Here is a 27,880-nt window from a genome sequence, read left to right on the forward strand (position 1 = left end):
CTGAAAATTTTAAGACATGATTATAGAGATGCTTATAACATTTTACTTATTGTCCTAGAAATCAGTATTCCAAAAATCAGATCAATCGGATTATTATATCACATAAAAATTTGTTGATAAAAAGTTAAAATCTACATGTTTAAAATGGACACAATGACATACTGGTAATGATTAGAGTTGCTACGCTTTTAAATCTACAGGTATCACCATGCAAAGTTTGGAATTAATCAAAGTTATGACAATTCTAACATGCCTTAATTAACGAAAAAAGATATAAGGACCGACCCTAATTATAGAAAAGCTTTAATTTTAAATACAAGTCAATTTGTTGCGAATGTTTTATATTTTAAATTCAACTAAAACAATAGGTAAAAGACATTCACATTTTAAAAAATACAAACAGTATCTAGAAATTTTTGTTTAATTGTTAATCAGGTTTTCTTGCATTCTCGACGAAAGGTAGGAAGGTAACTTCTTTGACACCTGAAAAATAAAAAAATAAATAATAAAGAACATAATATCTGTTTGTTTGAAAAGGTCTCGCTAACTGATTAATAACTAATCAGGATTTCCTTTATCTTGAAGCTTATAAGAAGTCTGTGGAAGGTTCATAAGTTGATTTATGTTAAAAATGAAAAAACTGTGGACTTTTTTTGCTTTTTAAGCATGACCTACATACAGACGGACAAAAAATCAATATAAATATTTGAAATCTAGACTAAAAATTTTAGCTGTCTATCTTAAATAGCAGTTTAGTAAATAACATTTTTCCTTCACTAGAGGCCTCTAGAGGCGTAGCCGCTATTTTAAAATATCTAAATACAGAAATAATTGGTTTATGTTTCGTTGGAGTCTCTTTTTCGGGAGGGGTAATTTTTTTCTAGGGGCGATTTCTCCTGATAGGGTGGTGGTACCCTCCCCCAAAATAGGTATAAACCTTCCCGGGACTTATGAGAAGCTACCCTGTTAAGGAGAACCCAATCGGTTCAGCGGTTAGCGAGATCCTTTGGTACAAACACACAGACACACAGATATAGACACACAGACATCCTGTTACTTTAGTATAAGGATATGTCTATGTTGCGTTTGACGTTTATGTTGGCATTGAACTCTCTTTCTAAAATCAAGAATGTAAAAAAAATTTGATTTTTTGTGATTTTTCTTGGGAGGGTGTGGTACCCTCCCCCAAAATAGTTAAAAACCTTCCCGGGACATATAAGAATATACCCTGTTAAGGAGAACCCGATCGGTTCAGCTGTTAGCGAGATCCTTCGGTACAGACACACAGACAAACATCCTGTTGCTTTAGTATAAGGATATATTATTGAATGGATTGCCGTGTAACAAACACACAGACAAACATTTTGGGTACCGATATTTTTGGGCCATTTAAATGACGAGGGAGCATTAAAACATTTAATTATCTAGAAATAAGAATCAAAATACATTTTGTTCCCAAAATCTTGTTAGCGGTTTATATGCAACTAGCGGCTACGCCCCCTAGAGGCCTCTAGGGGCACTTGAGGAGGGGGGAGTCGAATTTGATAACCCAATTTCTCGTATTCATTCGAATCCGGTGGATAGGAACCGGTTCTCATCCATACGAAAAAACTATGTCTAGCATCGTATTATATCCAGTTTTCTACGAAAATAGAAATGTACAGTTTTTTTAGCCCGTGCCTTCGGCATCTCGGGGCTAAAAAACTGGTTTAAATCTTATAATTGTACATTCTATATCCGCGGAAAGCCGTTTATAATACGATGAAAGAAATAACTATTCTTATCTTAGATTTGAAAAGAAAAATTTTAAAAAACATTTTGGGGGGTTGAATTTTTTTTTTTTTTTTGGGGGGGGGAAGGGGTGCCCCTCCACCCCATTATTTTTAATTTTAGTTAAAAAGACGTAATTTTTTTTTTTTCGGGGGGGGTGTCCCATCCCCCACGAAAATAGTTATAAACCTTCCCAGAACTTATGAGAATCTACCCTGTTAAGGAGAACCCGATCAGTTCAGCGGTTAGCGAAATCCTTCGGTACAGACACACAGACAGACAAACTAACATCCTGTTACTTTAGTATAAGAATATGAGGGCAACCCGCAACTGCCTTTACTTTTGTTTTATTTTTCGAAATCTATAATATTAATGGAGTACATGTGTGCGTCCGAAACTATTTTGGGCTAGGGTTACACAACTCTCTATTATTCCTCCCCCCCCCCTTTTTTTACTTTTAATTTAGTACAACTAAAAATGAAAATGTCAAGAGGTTGGACTACCCCTTCCCCCCCGAAAAAATTAACTGCTGATAGTTTTGATTCACAGAAGATATTTTTTGTGATGCTTATGTAAATTCCAGGCTGCATGTCTGTGTCTGTGCATTGTAGAAGGAAGGTGAGCGTTTTACTACAACCATCCTAAGAGAATTCGCCAAGGCCAAGGCATTCCCCCTACTCTAACTATTAATGTCGCGCACCTGATATAGTAGCAGTAGGAACCATTTTTAACGTCTTTAGTTACGAAGCGGTGTCGGGCCGAGATTCGAACCTATCACCTTCCCTGCGACGAGCGGATGCGCTACGTGTTGAGCCAAGGTCGTAGGTTCTTATTTCTCTAGTAAAGTTTAGAACTCAATATAACACTGGTATATAAGGAATAATATGATCAGTTTTTGTAAATGCTAAAACATTGGGGGGGGGGGGGGAAGGGGGATAAATTCTGACACTTTTGCGTAAACAGTGATTATAGACTATAGACTTTGTCTTTTGGGTCAGAGGATAAATTATTTCACAAGTTTCCTTTTAGTTTGTTTTTTTTAATGAAAAAAAATTGTTTTTGGCCTCCAGGTTCAGGTACTGCAGGTCTCCTGGTTGATTCTAGACAGTTTTAAAAAATTTCAAGATAGAAAAAAACTTATTTAACAGAAGTTGCTACTTTATGGATGGTATAAACTAATTTGAAGAAAATTTTGAAATCAGGCTTCAGGTTCAGATTCTACACGCCTCCATGTGGATCCTGGACAGGTAAAATTTGAAAATTTTTACTTTTAAAGTTATAACAAAACTTATTTAACAAAAGTGACTTCTTTATGGATGGTATGAACTAAATTGAAGAAAATTTTTAAAACCAGATCCAGGTTCAGGTACTGCAGGCCTTCATGTGGATCCTGGACAGGTGAAATTTGAAAATTTTTACTTTTAAAGTTATAACAAAACTTATCTAACAAAAGTGGCTTCTTTATGGATGGTATGAACTGAATTAAAGAAAATTTTTAGTTTTAGGTACTGCATGCATTTAGGTTGATTCTGGACAGGTAAAAATAAAATATAGTTCTAACTTTAAAGGAAAATATTTTAATTTTTTTACTTGTCCAGAATCAACCTGGAGGCCTGCATTACCTGAACTTGGAGCATGATTTCATTGTTTTCTTCAAATTAGGTAATACCATCCATAAAGTAGCAACTTTTGATAAATAAGTTTTGTTCTAACTAGACATTTTATTTTTACCTGTCCAGAATCAACCTGGAGGCCTGCAGTATTAAACCTTGAGCCAGATTTCAAAACTTTCTTCAAATTAGTGTACACCATCCATAAAATATCAACTTTTGTTTTGTTCTAACTTTAGTAATAAAAAATTTCAGTTTTCAGATGTCCAGGATCCACCTGGAGGCCTGCAGTACCTGAACCTGGAGCCTGATTTCAAATTTTTTTTACTTAGTTCATATCAGCCATAATGAAGCCATACAAGTTTTTTTCTAAATTTAAAAGTAAAAATTAAAATTTTCTTAGAAGGGGGGGTCAGATGTGCCACTTTTTAAAAACCAATAGCAAAATGCGCATGATCTGGGCACATAAAAGAGTTACAACTCTAAAATTAGGCACAGCAGAGGCTTTTGTGGAGAAAAATATGCAACTGTGAACAAACGGCATCAAAACTGCCACTCCCACCAAATTCTTTAATTGCTTTTTTTGACAATTTTCAATCATCTGAGGTAAACTTTTCTTCCAAAAAATTTCCCTTATATTTTTACTTGACACTTTTAATTTGAAATGTTTGAAATATTACAAGTGTTACAAGCAGCATTGTGGAGCCATTTGATTTTGATGTGGCTCCGGTTCCGGCTCCACGGAGCCGTCCGTGATGATGGCGGCTCCGGCTCCAACCTAAAATCAAGAAAAACTTACAATATTTTAAAAGTTCAATTTTTGATAAAAATGGACTTGAAAAACTTAATAGGAGCATTTGCACATGACAAAACAGAGTTACCAAATCATAATTTATAAAAAAATCTCTTTATTTATCTAGTCCAGAGCCGTTTTTAACGAAAATTATGGCTCCAGCTCCAGCAAAATAGGGCGGCTCCCGGCTCCGGAACACTGGTTACAAGTGTTGAAAAAAAAAGTTTATCTCTGATGATTGAGAACTGTCTAATTTGGCAAATAAAGTTTGGTAGGAAACAGCGGCTTTTGGCAGGAGTGGTGGTTATGTCGCCATTTCTTCACAGTTCCATATTGTTCTCCACAAAAGCAACTGCTGTGCCGAATTTTAGAGCTGTAACTCTTTTAAGGGCTGAGATCATGGGCATTTTACTTTTGGTTTCAATAAGTGGCACATCCCCCCGCCTTAATTCATACCATCCATAAAGTAGCAACTTTTATTAAATAAGTTTTGTTTTAACTTGATATTTTTTTATCTTTCCAGAATCCACCTGGAGGCCTGCAATACCTGAACCTGGAGGCCAAATCCAAATCTTTTTAAAAATATGAAAACTTCCTACAAAAAGGAAAGTTTTGTAAAATAACCTATCCTCTCACTCCAAAGACAAAACTTATAATCACTGTTTACGCAAAGTGTTAAACCTTACCCTCCCCCCTTATTTGATAAAGATAAAGGGTAGTTTCAAGAATTGCATTTAAACAAAAAAAATTATTGATTTGAATAATTTTTCTTTGTCATCTAGAGGCCTCTAAGTGCATTTGAAAAAATTATAGATAGGTTTCCGCTGATATTAAAAAGAAAAATTATAAGATTAAAACCAGTTATTCAGTTTTGTTGAGTTAATAAAACAGATATGTTAATCTTATGATTTTATTTTAATACTAGTGGAAAATTGTCTATAATACGTTGGTATACATAATTTTTCATCGTATTATAGATAGGTTTCCGATGATACCTATTAAAAAGAAAAATTGTAAGATTAAAACCAGTTAGGTAGTCAGTTTTGTTAATAGTTACTGGTAAGCAGGGTTTCGGAGCCGGAGCTGGGAGCAGCAACATTTTGGTGGAGCCGGAGCAGTATTTTTTGTTAAAAACGGCTCCGGCTCCAGATCAGCTAAAAATGATTTTTTAAAGTAATATTATAATTTGACAACGGTCTATTTCTATATAATAAACGGAAAAACTATTGTTACTTAACAAATAGACACACATTCTTCTACTTTTTATATAGCTTTAACCAAATAAAAGCAAAATATTTTATATTATTTATTTCATTTTATCAAATTCAATAATGAACAAAAATGATATATTAATTTTACGGTAGGAGCCGGAGCCGTATTTCCAAATACGGCTCCGCGGAGCCAGAGCTGGAGCCGCATAAAAATTATACGGCTCCGACACCCTGCTGGTAGGTTAATCTTATGATTTTTATTTTGATATTCGTGGAAAATTATCTATAATACGTTGGTATACATAATTTTTGAGTAACGTTTCTAATCTATCGGAGATTATTTGGTTTTGAAGCCATACTTTTTTTCCTAAAAAATATTTAAGCTTGGGAGAAGTCGTTTATTTTAAGGGGCGATTTCTGCTGTAAGGGTGGAAGTGTCCTTTCTCAAAATAGTTATGTACCTTCCATGTAACTTTGATACAAAAGCTCCACTGAAAGAAGAACAATATTGGTTCACCGTTTAGCGAGATCCTTTGCTAAACACACAGACAAAAAGTATAATAGCTAGTTTTTTTAGCTTCTCATTTTGCTAACCACAGAACTGATCGAGCTACACAATTTTCCGAGCCAAACTGATAGTTAGATAATGTCACTTAAAACAGTACATAAACTAAATAATTTTCAATTTTCTTAACAGCTGATAAAAAATGTTACTCGAATATTCTCTCTATTAAAAAAAGTACCTGTAGGAGTCACAAAGCTGCTAGGAGGCAAATTTCAGGGGGAAAATCATCATTCTTGATCTTGTAGTTTCAATTCTAAATATTTAGACAATGTAATTGATGGTATAATGACGCATTTCATTACTCACCAAAGAAGATTCTTAAATAGGGGTGGGTATGGACTCGGAGGGTATCCCCCCCACCAAAAAAATCTATGTATTAAGAACTCGTAGAATATTTTAGTGATATTAATTAAGAGCAATTAAAGAAATTATATTAATACCTTAGTATCCCCCCCACCAAAAAAATCTATGTATTAAGAACTCGTAGAATATTTTAGTGATATTAATTAAGAGCAATTAAAGAAATTATATTAATACCTTAATTAAAGCTTAACTAGGGAAGAAGCTAAAATAGTCAACATCCGAGTGATATGATTTCTGAACTGCATTTTGTCTGAAAATTAAATACTTTGTAAAGAATTTCTGACAGAAAAACACTAAATGAAAATCAACCAAACTCCCCCACAAATATCAATTACGTACTTGTGGTGGGATGGGGAAGTCGACCCCTCCTCCCATCCCACCCTCTTAGTAAATTTTGGTTTAAATTAAAAAACAATTTGAGAGGGAGTATTTTTTTCTATGGACAATTTAACTTGGGAGGTTGGAGATACCATCCTCCAAAATAGTTATAAACCTTCCCTTGACACATAATAATATTCACTGTTAAGGAAAATCATGATGAGGGCTTCACAATATTCTTCACTACAGAAAAAAAAACTTACTACATTATATAATAGGATGTAATTAATGCATTAACTATTAATTCTTTTTCAGCTGAGAGACATAACCACTTAATCCATTATCGGCGCCGGTAAAATTAAAATAATATGAAAATCAAGTTCAATTGAAATTAATCTAGATAAAAATCAGTTGGACATACAAGAAATTGTACTCTACATGATATATTTTAATGCCCAAATAACAGTAATTCAGGGTCACCTTAATAAATATACTCCTTCCCATCCTGTGTGCCCATTATAACCTCGGGAATGGCAAAAACGTAAAAAAACACAGGACAATTAATATGATAACTCTGTACGACGTACGTTGAACGTTCTACTATATTACTAATTTTGCTTAAATAGAAAAACTTTCAGGAACAATTACAAACGTGTTGTTTATTTTATATAATTTTCCAGTCAGCTGTTATATTGTCTGCTTCAAATTAATGGAGGGGAAGTAATGAAAAAAGGGAAGAGTGGAAATACTAGACTAACCTATTCCGAACCTAGAAAAGAGTTAATATATGTGTCACAGTAGAATTGTGGTGTCAATTTTGTTATGTAATTTTAATGGCTGATTTGAATTTCCAAAAAGAACATGACTTATTTCATCAATTTCTCTGTGCCTGGTTCATATTTTAATGAATAATTTACATCTACAGATAGCTTAACGGTTAGGAAAAGTCAAGAACTATGCGAAAAAGTTTAATTTTAGCTATAATGAGAGAAAAAAGCAATTTCATGCACATTTTATAGAATACGGAAAATTTCTTCCTTTCCCCGTACCTTATAAAAATCGGCGGAAAAAGCCGTTTTTTAAGCAAACAAAAGCGCGTTTTGCTCTATCTGTGAGATATTATGAATGAGATAATGTTAAGACTTGATATTAAGCTGAGAAAAATTCTCGTTCACAGTCCCTTTAAGCTTATCAAGTAATACTAGCTAAAAAGTAGAAGGTTTTAAAATAAGGTTTGTTCTAACGTAAATAGTAAAAATTTTCAGTTTTTTACTGCAGTAACTGAACATGGAGCCTGATATCAAAATTTTCTGCAAATTAGTTCATACTGCCCATAAAGTACCAACTTTTGTTAAATAAGTTTTGTTCTGACTTGAATTTTTTTTACCTGTCCAGAATCCACCTGGAGGCCTGCAGTACCTGGACCTGGAGGCAAATCCTAATTTTTTTTAATAGGAAAACTACATCCCAAAAGGAAACTTTTTTGTGAAATAATTTATCCTTTCACTCCAAAGACAAAGCCTATAATCACTGTTTACGTAGAAGTGTTAGAACTTCCCCCCCCCATTTATAAAAATTTTAACATTTACCCTAGGTAATTCAAACTATCCTTTCTGACTACTGCATCTGGGCCCTATTTTTAAAAGCGAAGCTTTTCTATAATTAGGGTCGGTCCGTCCGTCCGTAACGGATAGCTTTTTTCGTTAATTTAGGCATGTTAGAATTGTCCTATCGATTTCAAACTTTGCATGGTGATTCCTTTAGTAGTTAGGTACGATTTAGTAGCGTAGCAACTCTATAATCATTACCAGAATGTCCGTACGTCCATTTTAAACATGTCGATTTTTTTCACTTTTTTAACAACAAATTTTAATGTGATCTAATCATCCGATTGATCTGATTTTTGGTATATTAATTCCTGGGACAACAAAGTATAATGTTATAAGCGAAAAAACTCTATAATCAAGTCCTAAAAATGTAAGTATGTCCATAAACATTATCCTGTATCCAGCAGTTTTTCATAAAATTTACTTTCAATTTTGGTTTGACTCTTATACATTTATATTCTGATCATTCAGTTCTGACACTATACAAATGTTAATGTCCATTTATCCTACAATTCAATGCTTCGCTTTTATGGATGTTGTCATCCTTGTTTCATTTGCAAATTGAATACATGTTTGCGGGAGATAATTTAAATTTCGTCTTGGTTACCGCAAAAAAATGCGGCACTGCTATGGCTGTAATAAAAAAAATCCAATGCTTACATATGATTATATCTTATAAAATCAAATACGTACGCTATTACATTAAAAATTTGTTATAAATTACAACAAATTAATATTATTTTTTTTTTACCACTGGGAGTTATTTATGTAAATGTTATGGACAATTTAGCAGACAGATATAAATTTCAAATTCAGTAAGGTAAAATTTTCAGGGATATTAAAAATAAGTGTATAATTTATTTCATTTCAAAAGTTCATCTAATTAATTGTCAATAATCGTATTTCAATATAATATATTTTTGATAGGCAATATATTAACCCTGAAAATTAAAAGTCGTTGTTGTTATTTTAATGATAAGGATTTTAATTTTTTTTAAAAACTTAAATATCTCTGAAGGGGAAAGAAGGATTTAACTGTAAATGAAAACATGAAATATAGGCCTTAATTTTATCGCCACACTTTGCGGATTCTTGCGGAGAGGTGTGGATAGTATAATTCGCCTCTGCATTTGGGTGTATCATTTAATCAATATGTATTTAGCAATGGAAAAGGTTCTAAAATTCGAATGATTAAAATATGACATGCATACTTTCTTGTTATAGATTTGCTGACTAATAAGATCATGCCTGATGAGTGTTACAGAACTCCTCGGGTAAGGTTTAAAAATTCATAGTATGACTCTAAACATTACTATCAGAGCATTATGTTGCACATGGACATAAAGAGTATAACAATAGAATCCTTCGTTTTTAAATGTAAATGAAGAGCATATTTCTTTCTGTTAACATAATTTTGGAAAACAATGCACAGGAGTTTCCATTGTGAAGAAAAACGAAGTCTAATAAAACCTTTTATTTTCTCTTTGAATATTTTTTGATTTTTAGTAGCACAGCTACTCTATAATTCACTTTGTCTGTCTGTCCGTAACGCTGTGGATTTAATGTTTTTTCTCATTCAAAATAGATGGCTGATTTTTTTTGTTGAAGATGTCCTATATCCATGAGCATTCAGTGTGTAAAATAGTAAAATTAAGAAATAAATAATAAAAATTATTCATACAATTGTCATCTTAAGAAAAAAGAAAGGACACTGCAAGATTGTCCAATCAATCAATATCTAATAAAAGTACCTTAAGTTTCAAGTGAAAGAATGAGAGATTGTGTTTGTAAAACTGTTTATAAAAGTATAATTCACAGCTTAATTTCCTCTTTATTCCTGGCTAATTAAATTTATCTGCCATTGGCTTATCATTGTATTTTAAAATTTTAAATAACAAATTAGGTTCTAAATGAAAAAATGGTGAGAAATAAGAATCCAATTACTAAAATTCCCCGTGAAAACTAAGCGAGAGTTGCAGTATGGAATTTGATTGAACTATTGAATTAAAAATTTTATAATAGACAACATAATTGATAAAGAGTATATTCACTATTTTAGTGATGATCACGACAAATTTCAGTGATCTATCTTAGCTAACAGCTGAGTGAATAATATTTCTTCTATATAAGTATCCAATGCCCCTCTACAGCATAATTGAGGGACAACAATCTTTATAATTGTTGCTTATTAGTCACAGGAATCATCATAAAAAAACAGAAATGTATTTTAGGAATACAGACCAACTGAGTTATATGCCGATGCTCAAGAATAACGTGAATCTTAAAAGACGCCTGCAAGAAATAACACGCTTTAACTGCTGAAAGACTGCCACAAAAGACCCAATACCCCAAATTTAAAGCCTTCAGCTTCAATAACAAAAAAGTTCTAGGCATTTCAAAATAGCATTTTATGTACAATGGAATTGTTGAAAGATTTCCAATGCTCATAAAAGAAAAAAACAATATTAAATTACGTCGCCTAGACACAAAATTATAACCCTATCTTTGTCAGAAACTTAGATTGCATGTAACTAATTATATTTTTACAATAAAAACACCACATTTCATAGTCAAAATCTATGAAAAAAATTCGATTTAAATTGCATTTTTAAACGAAAATCATAGCGGAAAGAAAGGGGTAAACTAATACAAGCTTAGCTGTGATTGGTTGTTAAGCTGATTCAGCCTTATGATTGGCTACAGTACATTCGGTACAACGCAAGTAAAACTTAATTTTTAAAAATAATTTTTACTATAAAAATGGGTATTTTTATTGAAAAATATAATTAGTTACTGGAAACCTAAATTTTTGACAAAAATAAGCTTATAATTTTGTTTCTAGGCCACGTAGTTTAATTTCAAAGTTTTCAACATGAGCATTGCAATTCTTTCAAAATTTTCATTGTACATAAAATGTCATTTTAAAATGCCTAGAACTTTTTTGTTATAGAAGCTGAAGGCTTCAAATTTGGGGTATTTGGTCTACATGTGGCAGTCTTTCAGCAGTTAAAGCGTGGTATTTCTTGCAGGCTTCCTTTCATAAAAAAAATTCGTAATTCGTACATTTGATACTTTTATTTTACTCGAGATAGGCTCGAAAAAAAGATCATTCGCATTAGTAATTAAAAGTTAGAACAATTGCCACACTAAGCTAAGTATTTAATATGTATAACACTTAATACTTAAAGATCAAATTTCAATTTTTAACATTTTTAATCTGACCTTGCATTTCCCCTTTAGTTGTAGTCAGGGATATTCTAAAGGGATAAGACAATTGCCGATAAATTGATGTACATCCCCAATAAAGATAATTACCCCTTCTGTGGATTAAAATCTGCAGTAGATACGTTTTTGAACTAAACCTGATGAACCAGTCAATCAAAATTCATGTACTCTGATAAAGTGATCCTCGCAGCTGGCTAAACAACGATACCCTCATCCTCTCCTTTAACCCAATCCCCTCCCACTTTATGAACGAACTGAACAATAAATGAGATATTAGCAAGCTAAATTGACAAAACTTTGTATGTCAATATATCCTATAGGTAGGTACCCATTAATAAAATACAAAGTACGATGTTGTTTAATATACATATAATAATATATATATATATTATATGTTGTTATTTTGTTGTTTGGTTTCATTTCAAATTCGCAGCGTATTATCCACCATCTCCTCCCCCCCAGACAAAATAAAGCTTATGTGATAACATGCCCTCCCTCCCCGTCTAATCCACCCATCCAAATACCTCATCATCAGATTTAATAATCATCATCAGGGGGGGTGCTCTGGAATTAAGGGGGGGGGGGGATTGATGCATTATTGCAACAAGTGTAATTTTAATAGTTTAGGGGGGTGGTGGGGGGGAGGAAGATTAATTTTATTGGGGGCCGGGTGGATTGAAAAGTGTATCTAATGAAACAAGGATGATGATATACAAAATTACCCCCTTTTTTAGGTTTAAATTATTATTACTAATTTGAGACCAACCAATCACAATTCAATAATAGTACCCAAAGTTATTAGGATAACGTGGATATAAAACTTTGGGTGCCAGTGTAATTTACAATCATATGTCCCCTTCCTTCCATAGTATAAATAAAACTTTTGGCATGAATTGCAATTGGTAAATACATCCCATTTAAGCCATTTTTATTAGAAAGCTTATCAAGGAAGTAAAGAATTGATTGACGTACAGACAGACAATATAGCTAAGCTTCTAAAAAGGGATAAAGAAATTAGGTTGGTGAGGATCTATATCAGGGGGGAGTTGTAAATTTTTAAGAGGAAGGAGGAGGGGGTGGGTGGTTGTTGTTATTCAACTTAGAGATCGATATGTCTAGATTTAGGGGGTTGTTTTTATATACACACACATATACATGCACACACACACATGCATGAATAAGCCTAGTGAATACAATTTAGAACAGGTTGAAAACAACAATTTTAAAAAATCGATATACCAGGGGTCTTACTCTTAAGGGATATGGGTCGTAAAATTAATATAAATTCTCAATGACAATCTACAAAATTACCACTTTTAGAGATTATTGGTTGATAAATTTTGACACTACATTTTGGAACATACTAATAAAAGTACCCAAAGCTAACGTGGTTCTAAAACTTTGGATACCAGTGTAATAACCAATTCAATGTCTCCTCCCTCCCTGTGATATAAATTTTATCCCATACGCAACCTATTGTACAATAACATAACAAAATAACTTAAAAATCAATAAATTAAATAAAACCTTAAAGATCAATTTATTTTGTACAAATATTAGCAGGGGGTGGGGAGATACACTGGACTGTAAATTATATTAGTAACCATTACATAGTTTTAGTTCTAGCTTTGTTTGGCTTAAAAACAATGGGCACCTTTTAGTATATCTTAATTGGTTGGTTCAAACTAGCAGTGTCCAAACTTCTCAAATAATTTTAATCTCCAGAAGAAGTAATTTTGTTTATTATCTTGAATGTCAAAATTTAATTTAAATATATAATTAAAGATTTTAGGTGAAATTTGATTTCTTGTTAGATTTAGAAGAACAAGGATGACAACATCAATAAAAGCGAATAATCAGAATATAATTTTTAAGAGTCAAAGCAAAATTGTAAATAAATTTGTTGAAAAACTTCTTAAACAGGATAATATTTCTTGGACATACTTACATTTTAGGACTTGATTATAGAGTTGCTTCGCTTACGATATTGTAGTTTGTTGCCCCAGGAATCATTATACCAATAATCAGATCAATCGGATAATTACATCACATAAAAAATTTTTGTTAAAAAAAGTAAACAATCCACATGTTTAAAAAGGACGTACGGACATTCTGGTAATGATTATAGAATTGCTTTCTAAATCGTGCCTAACTACTACAGGAATCACCATGCAAAGTTTTAAATCGATAGGACAATTCTAACAAGCCTAAGTTATCGAAAAAGCTATCCGTCTCGGACGTACAGACGGACCGACCCTAATTATAGAAAAGCTTCGCTGTTAAAAAGGTAATTAAACTAATTAAAACACAGATCAGATTAAAACTAGGTTCTAAGGAATTTAATAAACATTATCACAATACATTAATCTGCAAATATTTTACTCATATGATACCTTTTAATGATAGTGTACATAGTGTACATGAATGGACTGATTGTAATTGGAAAGTTTGTAAATTGTTATATTTAAAATACTGATATTTTGTTTGAATATTCAAATGGCTACTATCCATCCTTTTTCATAGCAGTGTTACCTAATTTTAAATCTAAGCTTCGATGTTTATATAGGTTGTCATCCTTGTTTTAATGACATTAAAATAAGTTTCTTGTTTTAGCACATAAGTTTTAAAAATCATACCAATACATTGTGGCACAGTAACCCTCCAAATATACAATAATTCATTCATGTATCGAACTATAACAGTAAACTTTGCCTTAATAAAGGTCTGAGGTCACCGTAAACCAATAAAATTTTATTACAGATAATTAATTTACTGTGGACAGATTCAATTCTGATGGAAATCTAATTAATTTGGAAACCCAAAACTTTAATAGATGGGTCCAATAAACAAAATCTTTGAAATTGTTTCTTATAAAAATAAAAAATATTATTGTTATAAAAAACGGATACTTTGAGTTTAGGATATATTTTTAGACGGCCCTAATTATAGAGTATTATTGGCAACGCCCCCGTCATCTAGGGACTCTGTATTCGAAGAGGAGGGAACATAAAAAATAGCCTAATACCATACTAAAACTTACATTTTAAAACTAAAATAGCCTTAAATAATCTCATGACCTATGTAAAGACTAAAGATAACCTAATATGAAAATCTGAATTGTTTAAATAGCTACCGATATCTCAAGCTACAGAAAAAAAAACTTAAAATACTTTTTTATACTTGTATCCAGGAGCTCTGTATTTGAAGGGGTAAAAAAGTAAAAAAGTCCAGAACCAAACTTAGATATGAAAATTAAATAGCTTTCAACTATCAAGGGAACTTTAAGAAGCTTTCATAATATGGAGAACTCAATCGGTTCAATAGTTATTGATATCATAAGCTACAGACAAAAAAAATAACCTTACTACTTTACTTAGGTTGAGCAAAATAAAGAAGAACTTCATATTCCAAGTTGTAGAGGTTTTGTGATTTTTAAAGGCAAGATTTGGGGGAAAAATCTTTTTTAGTCGATACTCCCCTTGTCTAGTTCAAGGGGATTAAATTTTTTTTTTTTTTTTTTTGGGGGGGGGGAGGAGGTAATTGTATTTTTGGGGGGTTAGGGATGTTCGAGCCTCCAAGATAATAGCTTAAAAACATCACAGGACAAGTTGGTATATTCCCTAAGAGTAGATCGGTTCAGTAGTTACTGAGATCTTAAGCTGCAGACAGACAGACATCGTTCTACTTTGTATTACATCAGGAATAATACAAAAATACTTAAATTTTAATGTCTATTATTAGATGTTATGCTTTCATTTGAATAAAAACCTATATGCATTTGAAAGAAAAAAATATAAAAAAACAGCGAACTTACAAGGTAATCAAACTAAAACTAGATAAATAATGATAATTTATGTACTATTCTCATAAAAATTGTACAAAATAGGTAAATATAAATAAAATTACACTGAAGTCCGAGTCAAATAAAAATGTATAACAAAACTGAGTGTCATAAAAAAATTAACAATTAATCATCACATATATGTCAAACTAAAATTGATTTTAAAAGATTTTAACACTAGTTTGACTTAACCTTTACGTAAATCATACTTTTATTCTATGTAAAATATTAATTTAAACAAAGAGGTCTTTTATTAGCAACATATAATATTTCAATGTAACTTTTTATCTCTCTCTTATATGGAAGTCATAAAAATGGATATAGATTACATGGATATTGTAACAGAGTAATTATAGTCGTCAATTCAGGTTGCTAAAATAGTCCTCAGATATTGGTCAATTCTTGCCTCAATCCCCAGGGGATGGAATTTGGTAGTCAAAAGAGGTTAATAGCTAGCTGGAACAAACATTTTATTAGGGTATGCGAGAATCCCTCACAATATCCACGTATTCTATATCCAATACATTGGCCTAAAAAAGCATGAATCCTAAATATCGATGTTGGCACTGGAAATGCTACCGCCCAGCCACTTCTCCTCGTTACCCCTAACGGACAGGGTGTCCCGCAATAGTGCGGGGCCCTTCCGCTCCGCAATCATGCCGGCACGCACCCAGTTCGACTCCCCGCACTGCTTGCACGCCTCCTTGGGCAGCCGGGTCAGGCAGGTGACGCGTTTCTTGCACTTTTTACACGAGTAAAATCTTTTGACAGCATCTATAACCTGAAATTAGACAGATGTGGAGTACAACTTTTCGTCTGAAACTAAAGATCTCGTAAATGGGTTGTCCTTTTTCATGGAAACTTTATATGTTTCTTGTGGTGGTTTTAGGACATTTTCGTGATCTCCCACACCCTTCCCAAAAGGCTAGAGGCCATACACCGAGAAAAGTGTTTTGTTCTACTCCATTAGTACTAGTAACTATGGCTACACATACTAATAAAGGAAAGCAAGCTGGTTTTTTTTCAGTATGGCTACGAAACCGATCAATATTACTATTAGAACCGGTTCTCAGCCATATTGAATAATCAATGAATCATGCATGTTATCGTTATATTGCCGGCTTTTTACATACAATAAGAAAAGAATCTCGTGGCCAACAAAACAAACTGGAATTTATCTAAATTTTTTTTATACTTTCCGCGTAAAGCTGTCCATAATACGACACCATAAAAAAACTATTATAATAGCACGTTTTCTTCATGCGTAACCTCTCTAGGGGCATAGGAATTCCCTGAACTAACCTAGGGGAAAAAATCTAATTCGAGAAATATAATTAAGGGGTTCAACGGTCGCTTGGTACTATCAGGGAAAGCACTCAAGTTTTATGTGCTATTCTTAGCGTTTTTTTAATGAATTTTTAAACATAACCATATCTTTATTGTTACTCCTCTAAAAATTTGTATAACTGCGCTCGTACTGAACATACTGTTTTAACAAGAAAATGAATTTAATTTAATGTTATATTTAAAAACAAATATCTTTAAATTAATTGACATTTCAATATTATCTTATGGATAACGACATTTATAAAAATCATTATTATCGTGTGAGGGAATAGGGAGGATAAATTTAAATTTTCCATAAATTTACTGAGCCATCGTTGGACGGCCTCCACAAAATAGAACAATTTATATAGAGTAAGCTTCGTTACTAAATTAATTTATATAAATGTTCAAGGATGACAACATCAATAAGTAGCGGTGACCAGAAATGGGTAAATTAACATACAAAAAGACACAGTGCCAAATTTTCCGTTGTCTATTTTATAAAAAGGATGATAATCTTATTTAGTTACTACTAAATAACAAGAAATAAAGTTGAAATATTTCTTTACCTTATTATTAATTTATTAATTATAAAATGTATGAAATATCGGGGAATATTAATTTAATTTGAGGCGCCTAGCGGCAAAATTTTTAACTACATAATATACATTATTCGGAAATTGGATTTTTGTCAACAATTTTTGACGGATAGTCAACATATCAGCTATGATATCGTAACTACCCTATAATTCGAAATTGTACGTACGTCCATCTGTCCGTCAGAGAAAATCCTAAATTAGATCCTTGTTAAGAATTTCATATATAACGGACACTAATCATTCACATTTTTGGCGTCCATTACATAAAATAATAGCTCTATCATTTCTATTACATGAGTGAAATGATTTACTCAGGCTACTGATTTTCATTGTAAAGATTCCCTAGACAAATGAGTATCTACTCTAATTCATAATTTGTCCGTCTGTCTATAACGTCTGAAAGAAGCATGATTAATGATTATTGATTATTACTACTACTGGTGAAAGATTTTTTTTCCGTAACTGGTATCAGCTCTCAAACTCACTTTGTTTGTTTGTCTATTGCACTTTTCAATATTTTCAGGGGTAGGACAATGGGTGATGAATTTAGAAAAATTATGTAAATCAGCTTATCGTAAAGCGATCCCAAATCCCCAGATTTTTTAGTCAATTGTTGTAATTTTTGCAAGCTTTCTCCCATTTGTATGTTGCCATCTCGTTAAAAGTTATTTCTCGCATCGTATTGTAAGCAGGTTTCCGCGTAGAGCAAAATTACAAATTATTGGATTAATTTCTGTTTTATTAGATAGCTCCAAAAAGCAAGGTAATAACACAAAACTTTATGCTATGATTTTTAATTTTCATGGAAAATTATCAATAATACAATGCGATGCACGATTTAAACACGATATTGCAAAGAACCGGTTTTAATCCAGTGGAAATTATTCGGATTCGAAGTCATAATGGAAAATGGTTAGCTTTAAAAAGGAGATAAAGGATCTACTGCAGTTCACGGTAAAATATTGCTGGTAACGAATATTACCAAAAATTTATGAATTTTAAAGGCTGCTAGCTGCCAAACGGCTGAACGCACAGATCATGCCCGCACACTGTTTTAAGCGGTATAAAAAGGCCTACAAATAATCTGGAATAGCCATAAATCAATAATGCATAATTATCTCTCTGTGCAGAGAAATGCGCGAAAAGGCCTATTTTATGCGTTTTTTCTTCAGTGAAGCTTTCCCTGTGAGTGTGCATCATTGGATCTTGGCTATTCCAGATTATTTGTAGGCCTTCTTATACCGCTTAAAATGGTGTGCGGGTATGATCTGTACGTTCAGCCGTTTGGCAGCTAGCAGCCTTTAAAATTCATAGAATTTTGGCAATATTCGTTACCAGCAATATTTTACCGTAAACTGCAGTAGATCCGAGATAAATAATCGTACCTTATATTTATGTCCCTGACTCTTACAAATATCACTAGCCTTGAAGGAGGTATAGTTGCACTCGTGGCATGTCACAGCCTTCACAGTAATGGATATATTATTACTTGGATGATACACCACATTTTCATGTTCTTTAATAAAGTGAAACTTGCAGCGGGCTAAAATAACAATACCCCCTTTTACCCAATTTCCTCCCCTCCTACTGAATGAACGAACTAACCCCAATAAACGAGTTCAATGTTAGCAATATAAATTGACTTTTTCCTCTCAAAATATCCACGTATATTCTATAATGGATGTATAATTACTTGGATTTTAAACCAGATTTTCATGTTTTATAAAAAAAGTGAACTCTGTAGTGGGTTAAAATAACGATCTCACACATTCCCATCCTTTACCCCATCCTCTTTCCTTCTACTGGATAAATGGCCCGACCAATAAATGCGGGGGAAAATTGTAACCTAAATTGACGACAATTTTTCCCCTGTCACAATATCCAGGTATATTGTATAAATCCATTGCCTTAGTCTTCATCTCGAAGGTGCTTAACATCTTTTCCTCCATCTCATCTCTCTTCTCCATGGTATCAAAGTATTTGTCTGTGGCCTCCAGTTCAGCCTCGGCCACCAGATGTTGGTTTCTAAAAGTAGTTCAAGATTTAATTGCATACATTAGTATATAAAAATAGTAGCATCAGCGTTAGCCTCAAGGGGAGGGCGGGAGAGGTTACCTAAATAAACTAAATCAACACAAAACATATATAAAGCTTTCCTGAAAAATAAACCCCATTTCGACCGGCAATTTCCGAGGTTTTTGGCTTTAGGCATAACAAACCTATTACTTTATACTATAGGACATTAAGGTAAATTGTCCCGTAAAGATCTCGTTATCCACTTAACAAAAAGAGTTCACTATTTTATTAAAGCTTAACACAGTTCCTTGGATGAATTGAGGATATTTTATTTAATTTTTAGGTCTTGGTATAGTATGCTTTTAGACTTTTTTTATGACCTCCCCAGCCCTTCGCTAGAGGAGAAGCAACTAGTGGGAATTCTAAATGAGTTTAGTGGAAAATATATAAAGATACAATACCTTGATTTTGTAGATCTAAGTTTGTCCAATTCCTCTTGTGTCATTTCTCTTCCAAATACTCGCACCGTTTTAGGGCTCTTAATGTACAAACCAATGTTATTAAAATTAGTTTCCGTGAAATCTTAGGTGACATGCCTTGCAATGAAGACTAGAAAAGAAAAATATTAGAGAATTAGCTACAAAAATAACCCAAATAAAAAGTAATAAAACGGCCAAAAAAATACCAAATAACTTATATTCTTAAGGGCAGATATGTCACAATTTTAAAAATCTGTCTTGTTAGGCAAATATATTTGACACCGGATGCTTAAAATTATTAATTAATAGAAAAGTGGTAAAACTTAAGCTGTTTATAATATTATAATACTATGCGAGAAATAACTATTCTACAAGAGAACTTTACCTGGTCATCAAGTTTAATCTTTTTACTCTGAGGAGTTTTACTGGTACCAGGACTATTAATTTCATTTTCATCGTCTGTACTACTTCTAATAAAATATAAAAACATATTAATATATATTGTCTATCTAAAAATTTTGTGTCATGAAGTGATACAAAATTTAGTGCATTGTATTGAGTTGTACCCGCTTTAAGGACAACTATCTGCCCCAAGTGGTAGGGGCCCTTTTCGCATGCCAACAAATTGCTTTATTGTCTTTGTTAGAAACTCTGCTGTGTTTATATTTCCGACGTTATTGGCTGATTAAAAAAAAACAGTACAAAATCGAGACAGAGTCTATGCACTGAGGAGAGAGTTACATAGAGCTCATGCCTCCTATATTATTTTTACTTTAATAATCCAAAATCAAGTTGTCAACATGGTTTTGTAATACTATATAGCCAAAGGTAAATGGGTGTCAATAGGAAAAATTAAGGAAGGGAGTTATGAGAAATCTTAAATTTAAATTATTTGCCAGGACCCTATCCCTTTTTCCTTCAGACACTGTAAATTCGCAATTATTTTCCAGTATGTCTAAGAAACCGATTAATATCCGTTGGATTACAACCGGATCTCAGCCATACTAATATCATGTATGTATAACATTGAATTTTCATAATTTTCACGATTATGAAAACAAAAATCATAAGATTAATATCAGTTTTGTTATAACGGGCCTTCGACCCTTAGGGGCTTACATAACTGGTTTTCATATTACAATTTTTCATTTTAATATCTGCGGAAAGCTGTCTATAATACGAAGGGATAAATAACTATTCTACTGTACAAAAAGACGTATTATGAAACCTTTCAATTCTTCTCTTCATTTTCTCCACTCGCTCTGGTGTGACTAGAGGATCTTTTTTGTGGGTTTTATTCGGATCCTCCGCTACCAACTTTTTGTTCTTGTTTTGAAGGATGGCCAGGGCTCGAGAATGGCTGGCCGAATAGTTAGATCTGAACAAATTAAATAGTTATTTATCCATATTTGATTATAATTTTACCAAATAAATGGGGTAGGAGATAAATAATAAGTTTTACTAATGATCAACAAAATTATCCCTTCTGTATTGAATTTGTTGTCAGAAAAGGTAGAACACTAAAGTTAAGGAATAGGAGAACGTGTTAATACAAGTTTGGTTACCAGTATATAAATTTACAGTCTTTTAACTCTCTTCTAAATGAGAAACATTGAATGAGGGAGGGGACATTGTAATGAAAATTACACGGGTACCCAAAGTTTTGTAATCACGCTATCTTGTTCGTTTGCTCAAAAACTTTGGGTACCTTGATTGAATCTACAGAGGGGTATTTAAGATATGGGAACATTTGTATTTATATATAGATAAGAAACAATATAACCCGCGACCGTGGCTCAACACGTAGCGCATCCGCTCGTCGTCGGGGAGGTGATAGGTTTGAATCTCTGCCCGACACCGCGTCACAACAAAAGACGTTAAAATGGTTCCTACTGCCTTGGTCCATGAACTAGCGCAACTCATTGTCATGTACACTAATGTATGTACACTTTCAGGCCACCAGTCCACTGGAGAAGAACAACGGGTTGCCTGCGGCTCACTGCGGCAGACATTCTAATTTCGCGGTTGCAAACAGCAATTTAAAGATTTTCATTTTTCAGACCGCTTAATTATAATGTCTGCCGGCTCTTTGGAAAACTAAGCTGTCCAGAATTAACATCCAGGTACAGCTTAGTTCTTCAAATTATTAACCTTTCCACCTTTCCCTATTAACAAATAATGTAATTGGGGGGAGGATAGGACAATAGCTTAGGCCGGGTGAAGTTTAGGTTTCCACCAAATTTCCCAAAATATAACTCTATTTGTTTAGGCCTAAACATCATCACTTCCACAAATTACAGACCATCCATAAATGCACCAAGGCCCACCTGGAGATCCCAACAGTCCCCCCCATCTGGCCCTGCGCATCCTCTGGATACCTCTGGATTCTTGTGGTAATTTGATCCTTCCCTGCATTGCAGTCACAGGTAGAACATTTTGCTAGAGCTGCTCTATAACTACCCTGTCTGTAAGTCTTAAGCCTCAAGGGGGATATAGCATCCTTCCCGCACATTGATGTTTACAGACTGTTAATCCTGTACAGCTGCTGAGGTGCTTTACAACTAAGTGCCACCCACCCATAGGACAACTCCTTGTCCTCTTATTTAACAATAACTGTTAAGTAATCCAAACCTGTTTTTCTCCCTACCCATAGGACAACTCCTTGTCCTCTTATTTAACAATATAGCTGTTAAATAATCCGAACCTGTTTTCCCCCCTACCCCTTTTCATCTCCCTGATAGCTTGCGGTCCCTCCCATACTGCGCCATATTAAAGACAACAAAAATTCGGTGAAGGTTCTCCCCTCATCATTTATTTGTTGTAAAAACACAAAAATAAAAAAAAAAAAAAAAAAAACACCAAAAAATATTAGCTAAAGAGAGGTTATGATTTAAATAAATAAATTAACAACAGCATTCAGTGGTCAATGAAGGAGATTTTCCTCACTAAACCGCCCGGAGCAATTACACGCTCAAGGCATAACACCCTCTATCATCCATCTAACTCACACCCCACCCCTTCTCACACCAAACGTTCACAATCCGACTCTGCGACTGTTGCGAGTCGTCGGCCTAAAACCGTCAGAGTTTTAGCCAAAAAACATAAACTCAACACCCCGTTTGAATTACGCGCCAAAAAACTCCTTAAAACAAAAAAAGCGCTACTTCAACGGCAAAAACCGGTTGACCGCAACTCTAGGCCCGTCGTTTCCTCACGCAGGCCCAGCGTTAGTCGCACCGCCCCAGGCCAAAACAGCCACCACCGTAGCCCATCCCCGTCACCTATCCGAGGATTCCCTACACCCCCTGCAGCTCCCCAACTACTTGCAGCCCCCCACTTACCCTCCTCACCTGTTGATCCACTGGTAACTTTTCCCGTTATACATCCGTATAACGGCCTTTCACCACAAACCCCCACAACCCCTACAGATACTGAAGAGTTTGAGCTAGCCCCACAGCAACTAGATTGGGATAATTATTCCCCCATACCATCCTTCCAAAAATCAGCTTCAATTCTTGAAGAAGCTTTGGAACAACTCTATTCTGAAGATTTACAGAAAGAGGTTCAGGACGAGGTTTTTTATAACCCTGAACAGTTCCCATTACACGACCACCTCCCAGGCTCCGCTTATAACGCTTCCACATCGACACACAATATTAGTGTCGATCTATCTGCGCTTGTTACAGCACAAACCCCAACCATGACTGATGAAGCAACCAAACTCATCATCGAATGCGATGAGTGCATGATGATAGACGAAGACTGTCAGAGCATCATAAATAACCCTGACAGGTTTAGCATTGAAAAGCTAGACAATAGTCTATCATTGTTGGAAGAAAAAGCCTCGTCAATTCGCCACATCATAGCTTTCTTTCGCAACAGCCCAGACCCAAGGGTCACCGAAGCTGACATGAACAAAGCGTTACAGCTACGTATAGCCATGCGCTCAAAAATCGAGTTCATTCATGAACATCGTACATCACGTTTGAAAGCTCAACCGATCATGACGACTGCTGCTCCAGCAGTACCTCTCTCTACTTGCTCTGACGACTCGACTACCACTTCAGCAGTCGGATCCGAGGCAGGTACCTTACCATGTGATGGCCAAGTAATTGTGCCTCCAGCAGTTACGACTCAGGCCACAGCTGTTCCTGCTGCAACTATGCTCCAGCAAACAGCTCCCATCCCCAACCGCATAAATCCTACGACATACGCGGTAAAACAAGCAAGGGTAAAACAAAAAAGGGACCCCTTGCTTGTTGAGCTCGACGATCTCTGCGAAAAGTTCGGCGACCTTAAAACGACCGAAGTTAAGCAGTTAGGTCAGTTCAATAAACTTAATGCTCAATTCAAAGAGCTACTCGAAAAGGCACAGCGTTCCTTACATAAAGCCAAAACGCTTTGTGAGGACGCGATGCTTACGGACATGGAGGAAGATGCGACAGCATTGGATGCCCAGTCCACCACGCTCGAAACTGAAATATCCAGCGTGGAATCATACGTTGAACGCTTGAGGGACCGTTTCGGAGTGCCTATCTCAGGACACTCTTTCAACCAGCGTTCTTCCAACATTCCTATCCCTCACTTTTCTGGGGCCAAAACAGATAAACTTGACCTCTTTACATTCCAAAAGAAGTTCCAGATTTACATTGATTCAATGCCTTCAATAGCAGAAGTCGAAGCATTGGAGATACTGAAAGAGAAATGTCTCCAAGGCAATGCACAGATGTTGTGCTCTGCCGAAAAATCCATTAAGGCCTGTATGAAGCAGCTGTCGTTCCACTACGGCAGCAAAACCAGCATCATAGCTAAACGCAAGGCCAAAATCATGGAACTTGGACCATGCCCTAAATACAACTGGGAACAGCAGATCACATGGATGGTAAAACTCCGTTCACTGCTTGCTGACACCCAAGAATTTGCAAAAGAAAATGACGCGGAGCAAACCTTGTATCACGGCAAAACAGATATTGCCAACTCCGTGTTGAATCTTCTTAAAGGCGACTACTTTAAGGAGATGTCTAGAAAATTCATGTTGAGTGCAGACGAGCACGGGGAAGAAGACGGCCAGTATTGCTATGAACAACTTCTCCTCTTTCTTGACTCTGAGCTCCGCCAGCTACAATATCAGCTCAATCAACATGAAGGGGCATCCCTCCACACTGGCACCGCAACTTCTATCGGCAACAATGCCAACACAAACAGCGGCAGTTCCAGTAACAAACAGTCCAATCATGCTGGTAACAACCCGGGTCATAAAAACTCGAACCGGAGTAAACCAGCCTCCCAAACCTACACAGCCTCCACCTTTTCGGCCTCGGAGGACCCAAAACATCGCCAAAAAGGCAGGTTAGCCGACAAGTCGACTAAGACGCCCACTCCGCTCTTAGCATACACAGGTGCTGCTTCTAAGCCTGTATCGACTGATTGCGCGCTTTTCAGAACAAACACACATATTTGTTCCAATGCCAGGTGTACATCAATACACCACACAAGGAGAAACGCCAACTCCACGGCAAGACAAAAGCCTGTCATAGGTGCCTCAGAATGGACGCCAACGTCAATTTCGACAATATTGATGAATGGTGGAACAATCACAAAAACGATTGTCGCACCACCTTTTACTGCCAAGCTGACAATTGCCAGTACGCATCCTCACACCGCGTGCAAAAACACATCCTCGCCTGCTCAATTCATGTGGAGCAGAATAAAAAGAGGTTAGGCGATTTCCGCAAATCATTGCCCAAGGATGTCCCTATAACATCTGGCAACCTTCTGTTCATGGATAACATAACCATGAACCTCCAAACAGCTGACACCACACCTGACGTTTCCGACCCCAACACTTTCCCCGATGTTGCTGCTCCCGGCATCTTCATGTGCCAAAACGTCCCTGATCTCTCCGGCAACCCGTTGTTTGTATTCTATGACAGCGGTTGTGGTACAGCCGCAGTTTCAGCTTCTGCAGCGGCTAGACTAAATGCCACAGAACACAGACCTGGACCCACCCTCATGAACGTAGCAGGTGGTAAAGTCGTCCATCTTCCCTATGGCAGTGACAAGTTCACACTGCCATTAGTCGACAGTGCCATGTCCGCAACTATAATTGCTGCAAAAATGGACACGCTGACGGCTCCATTTCCTCGTTGGGACCTCAAGGAGCCTTATGGTGACCTTGCAAATCATTACAAAGGCCACGAGCTCCTCCCTACCGTACCAGATGTCATTGGCGGAGGCCAAGTCGACATAATCCTGGGAATCAAGTACAATTACTTGTTCCCAATGCGCATCTGCTCATTGCCCTGTGGCTTATCTTTATACAGAAGCCCACTTAAGGGTATCGACGGCCACACAGGTGTACTTGGTGGCCCCCACAAGGCTTGGGCTAAAGCAGCCGAGACTGTAAACTTTGTTGGTGCTGCTCTCTTCTTCACCAACGAGCTGTCTGCCTACCGCTATACCACTGAAACACTTCTGAACAGTGGCAGGAATTGGTGCGCGGATGACTCCAAAACCGACACCTTTCCGTATCTCCGTCCAATCACTGTTGAGGAAACAACAGACGAGGACGCTTCGCTGGATGTTCATACATACAGCACCTATATTCAACATGTCAAACGACATGAACGCAAGTATCTTGAGAGTGAAGACATAGGCACTCAAGCACCTTACCGTTGCATAGCATGCCGTGGCTGCAATGACTGCAAAAACGGAGACATTCTGGAGGCAACTTCTCTGAAAGAAGAGGCCGAACAACTCCTAATAAAAAAGTCCGTCAAGTTCTTACCTGACGAACGCCGGATCGTAGCATCTCTTCCCTTCATTGCTGATCCGGTTAAGGAGTTACAACCAAACAAAAACAGGGCCCTCAAAGTTCTGGAGTCCCAGCTGCGAAAATTGCAGAAGGATCCAGAGGCCAAACTACAAGTTATGGCGTCACATGACAAACTAGCATTAAATGGCTATTCATGTGACATTGATGACCTATCCCCTGAGGAACGCGCCCTTGTAGACAATCTGCCAGGAGAATACTACCTCCCTTGGCGATTCGTCACTAAAGAAAACTCTCTTTCCACTCCAGTCAGGGTTGTATTTGACGCTTCTGCGACAACCTCGTCAGGCAAAAGTCTGAACGACGTCCTAGCAAAGGGCACAAACAGACTTGAAAAAATCCTAGCTCTGGACATCAATTTCAGAGCAGGCCCACATGCTTTCGCATGCGACATACGGATGGCATACAATCAGATTAAGTTGGATCCATCTGATTTCCGCTGGCACAAGTACTTGTGGGTTGATAGCCTTGCCCCTGGTGGCACCATCAGAACGCGCATCATGCGCACCATCATTTATGGGGTTAAACCTTCTGGCAACCAAACGGCAGAAGGTCTTGAACAGGTAGCTCAGTATGTTATGGACAACCATCCTGAACATACTGCAGGTGCCCAGGTTCTCAAAACCAAAACTTATGTTGATGATACTTCTGATTCAACAGACTCCGCAATTGAACTAGACAAAATCATTGCGGGAGTCAAATTCACTCTTGACTTAGCAGGCATGAGCGTCAAAAGCTTTGTCAAATCTTCAGCTATACCTGAAGACACTGTGTCGAATGATGGCACACATGTTAGCTACCTCGGCTATCGATGGGCTCCACTTGCTGACACTCTCAGTCTGGACGTCAAACCTCTCTCGTTCGGTAAAACAAAACGAGGTAAAAGACCTCCACCAGTAGAAGGAAGTCTTGAAGAGGCTCTTCTACACAATTTCACAAAAAGAACAATCTTGTCGCAAGTTGCCTCTAACTTCGACCTTCTCGGACTCTGCACCCCCGTGACTGCTAAATTCAAAGCAGACTATCACGACCTCCTTTCTTACGCCACTGGTTGGGACGACGGTCTCCCAACCAAGTTGCTTCCCACATGGGTGACTAACATTGAAACGATGCAACAACTTGCGTCAGTTTCGTGCCCACGGTCCGTAATTCCGGCAAATTCTGAGCCCAAAGTTGATCTGTTAGTATCTGTTGATGCTAGTCAAAACATGGCAATCGTATGCGTGCATGTTAGGTCAAGGTCTCTCACAGGCGAGGTCACTGTCCGACTAGCTGCTGCCAAATCAAAGATTGTAACTGGTAGCACAATTCCTCGAGCAGAGCTC

At 35.9% G+C, this 27,880-nt stretch overlaps 1 protein-coding gene and 1 long non-coding RNA gene across 2 annotated transcripts in view; both read right to left on the reverse strand.

The window, feature by feature from the left end:
* Positions 1–324: 324 nt before the first annotated feature.
* Positions 325–6,596, reverse strand: LOC145313778 (uncharacterized). The gene is made up of 3 exons (XR_013877484.1): positions 6,487–6,596; positions 6,128–6,202; positions 325–483 (listed from the first exon to the last, which is right to left on the reverse strand). It is a non-coding gene; the product is annotated as an uncharacterized LOC145313778 (long non-coding RNA).
* Positions 6,597–15,299: 8,703 nt separating this feature from the next.
* The window catches only part of LOC145313770 (protein MCM10 homolog), a 29,222-nt gene continuing 16,641 nt past the window's right edge, over positions 15,300–27,880 (reverse strand). The window contains exons 22-27 of the mRNA XM_080153363.1: positions 20,952–21,101; positions 20,109–20,193; positions 19,706–19,782; positions 19,136–19,253; positions 18,614–18,691; positions 15,300–16,084 (exon numbers count right to left, since the gene is read on the reverse strand). Of these exons, the coding sequence (XP_080009489.1) occupies positions 15,851–16,084; positions 18,614–18,691; positions 19,136–19,253; positions 19,706–19,782; positions 20,109–20,193; positions 20,952–21,101 (742 nt within the window). The 3' untranslated portion in view covers positions 15,300–15,850. The remainder of the gene's footprint in view (positions 16,085–18,613; positions 18,692–19,135; positions 19,254–19,705; positions 19,783–20,108; positions 20,194–20,951; positions 21,102–27,880) is intronic.

The sequence above is a fragment of the Acartia tonsa genome, chromosome 3 (assembly GCF_053477335.1).
Source record: "Acartia tonsa isolate MP-2025a chromosome 3, ASM5347733v1, whole genome shotgun sequence".
Taxonomy (NCBI): Eukaryota; Metazoa; Arthropoda; class Copepoda; order Calanoida; family Acartiidae; genus Acartia; species Acartia tonsa.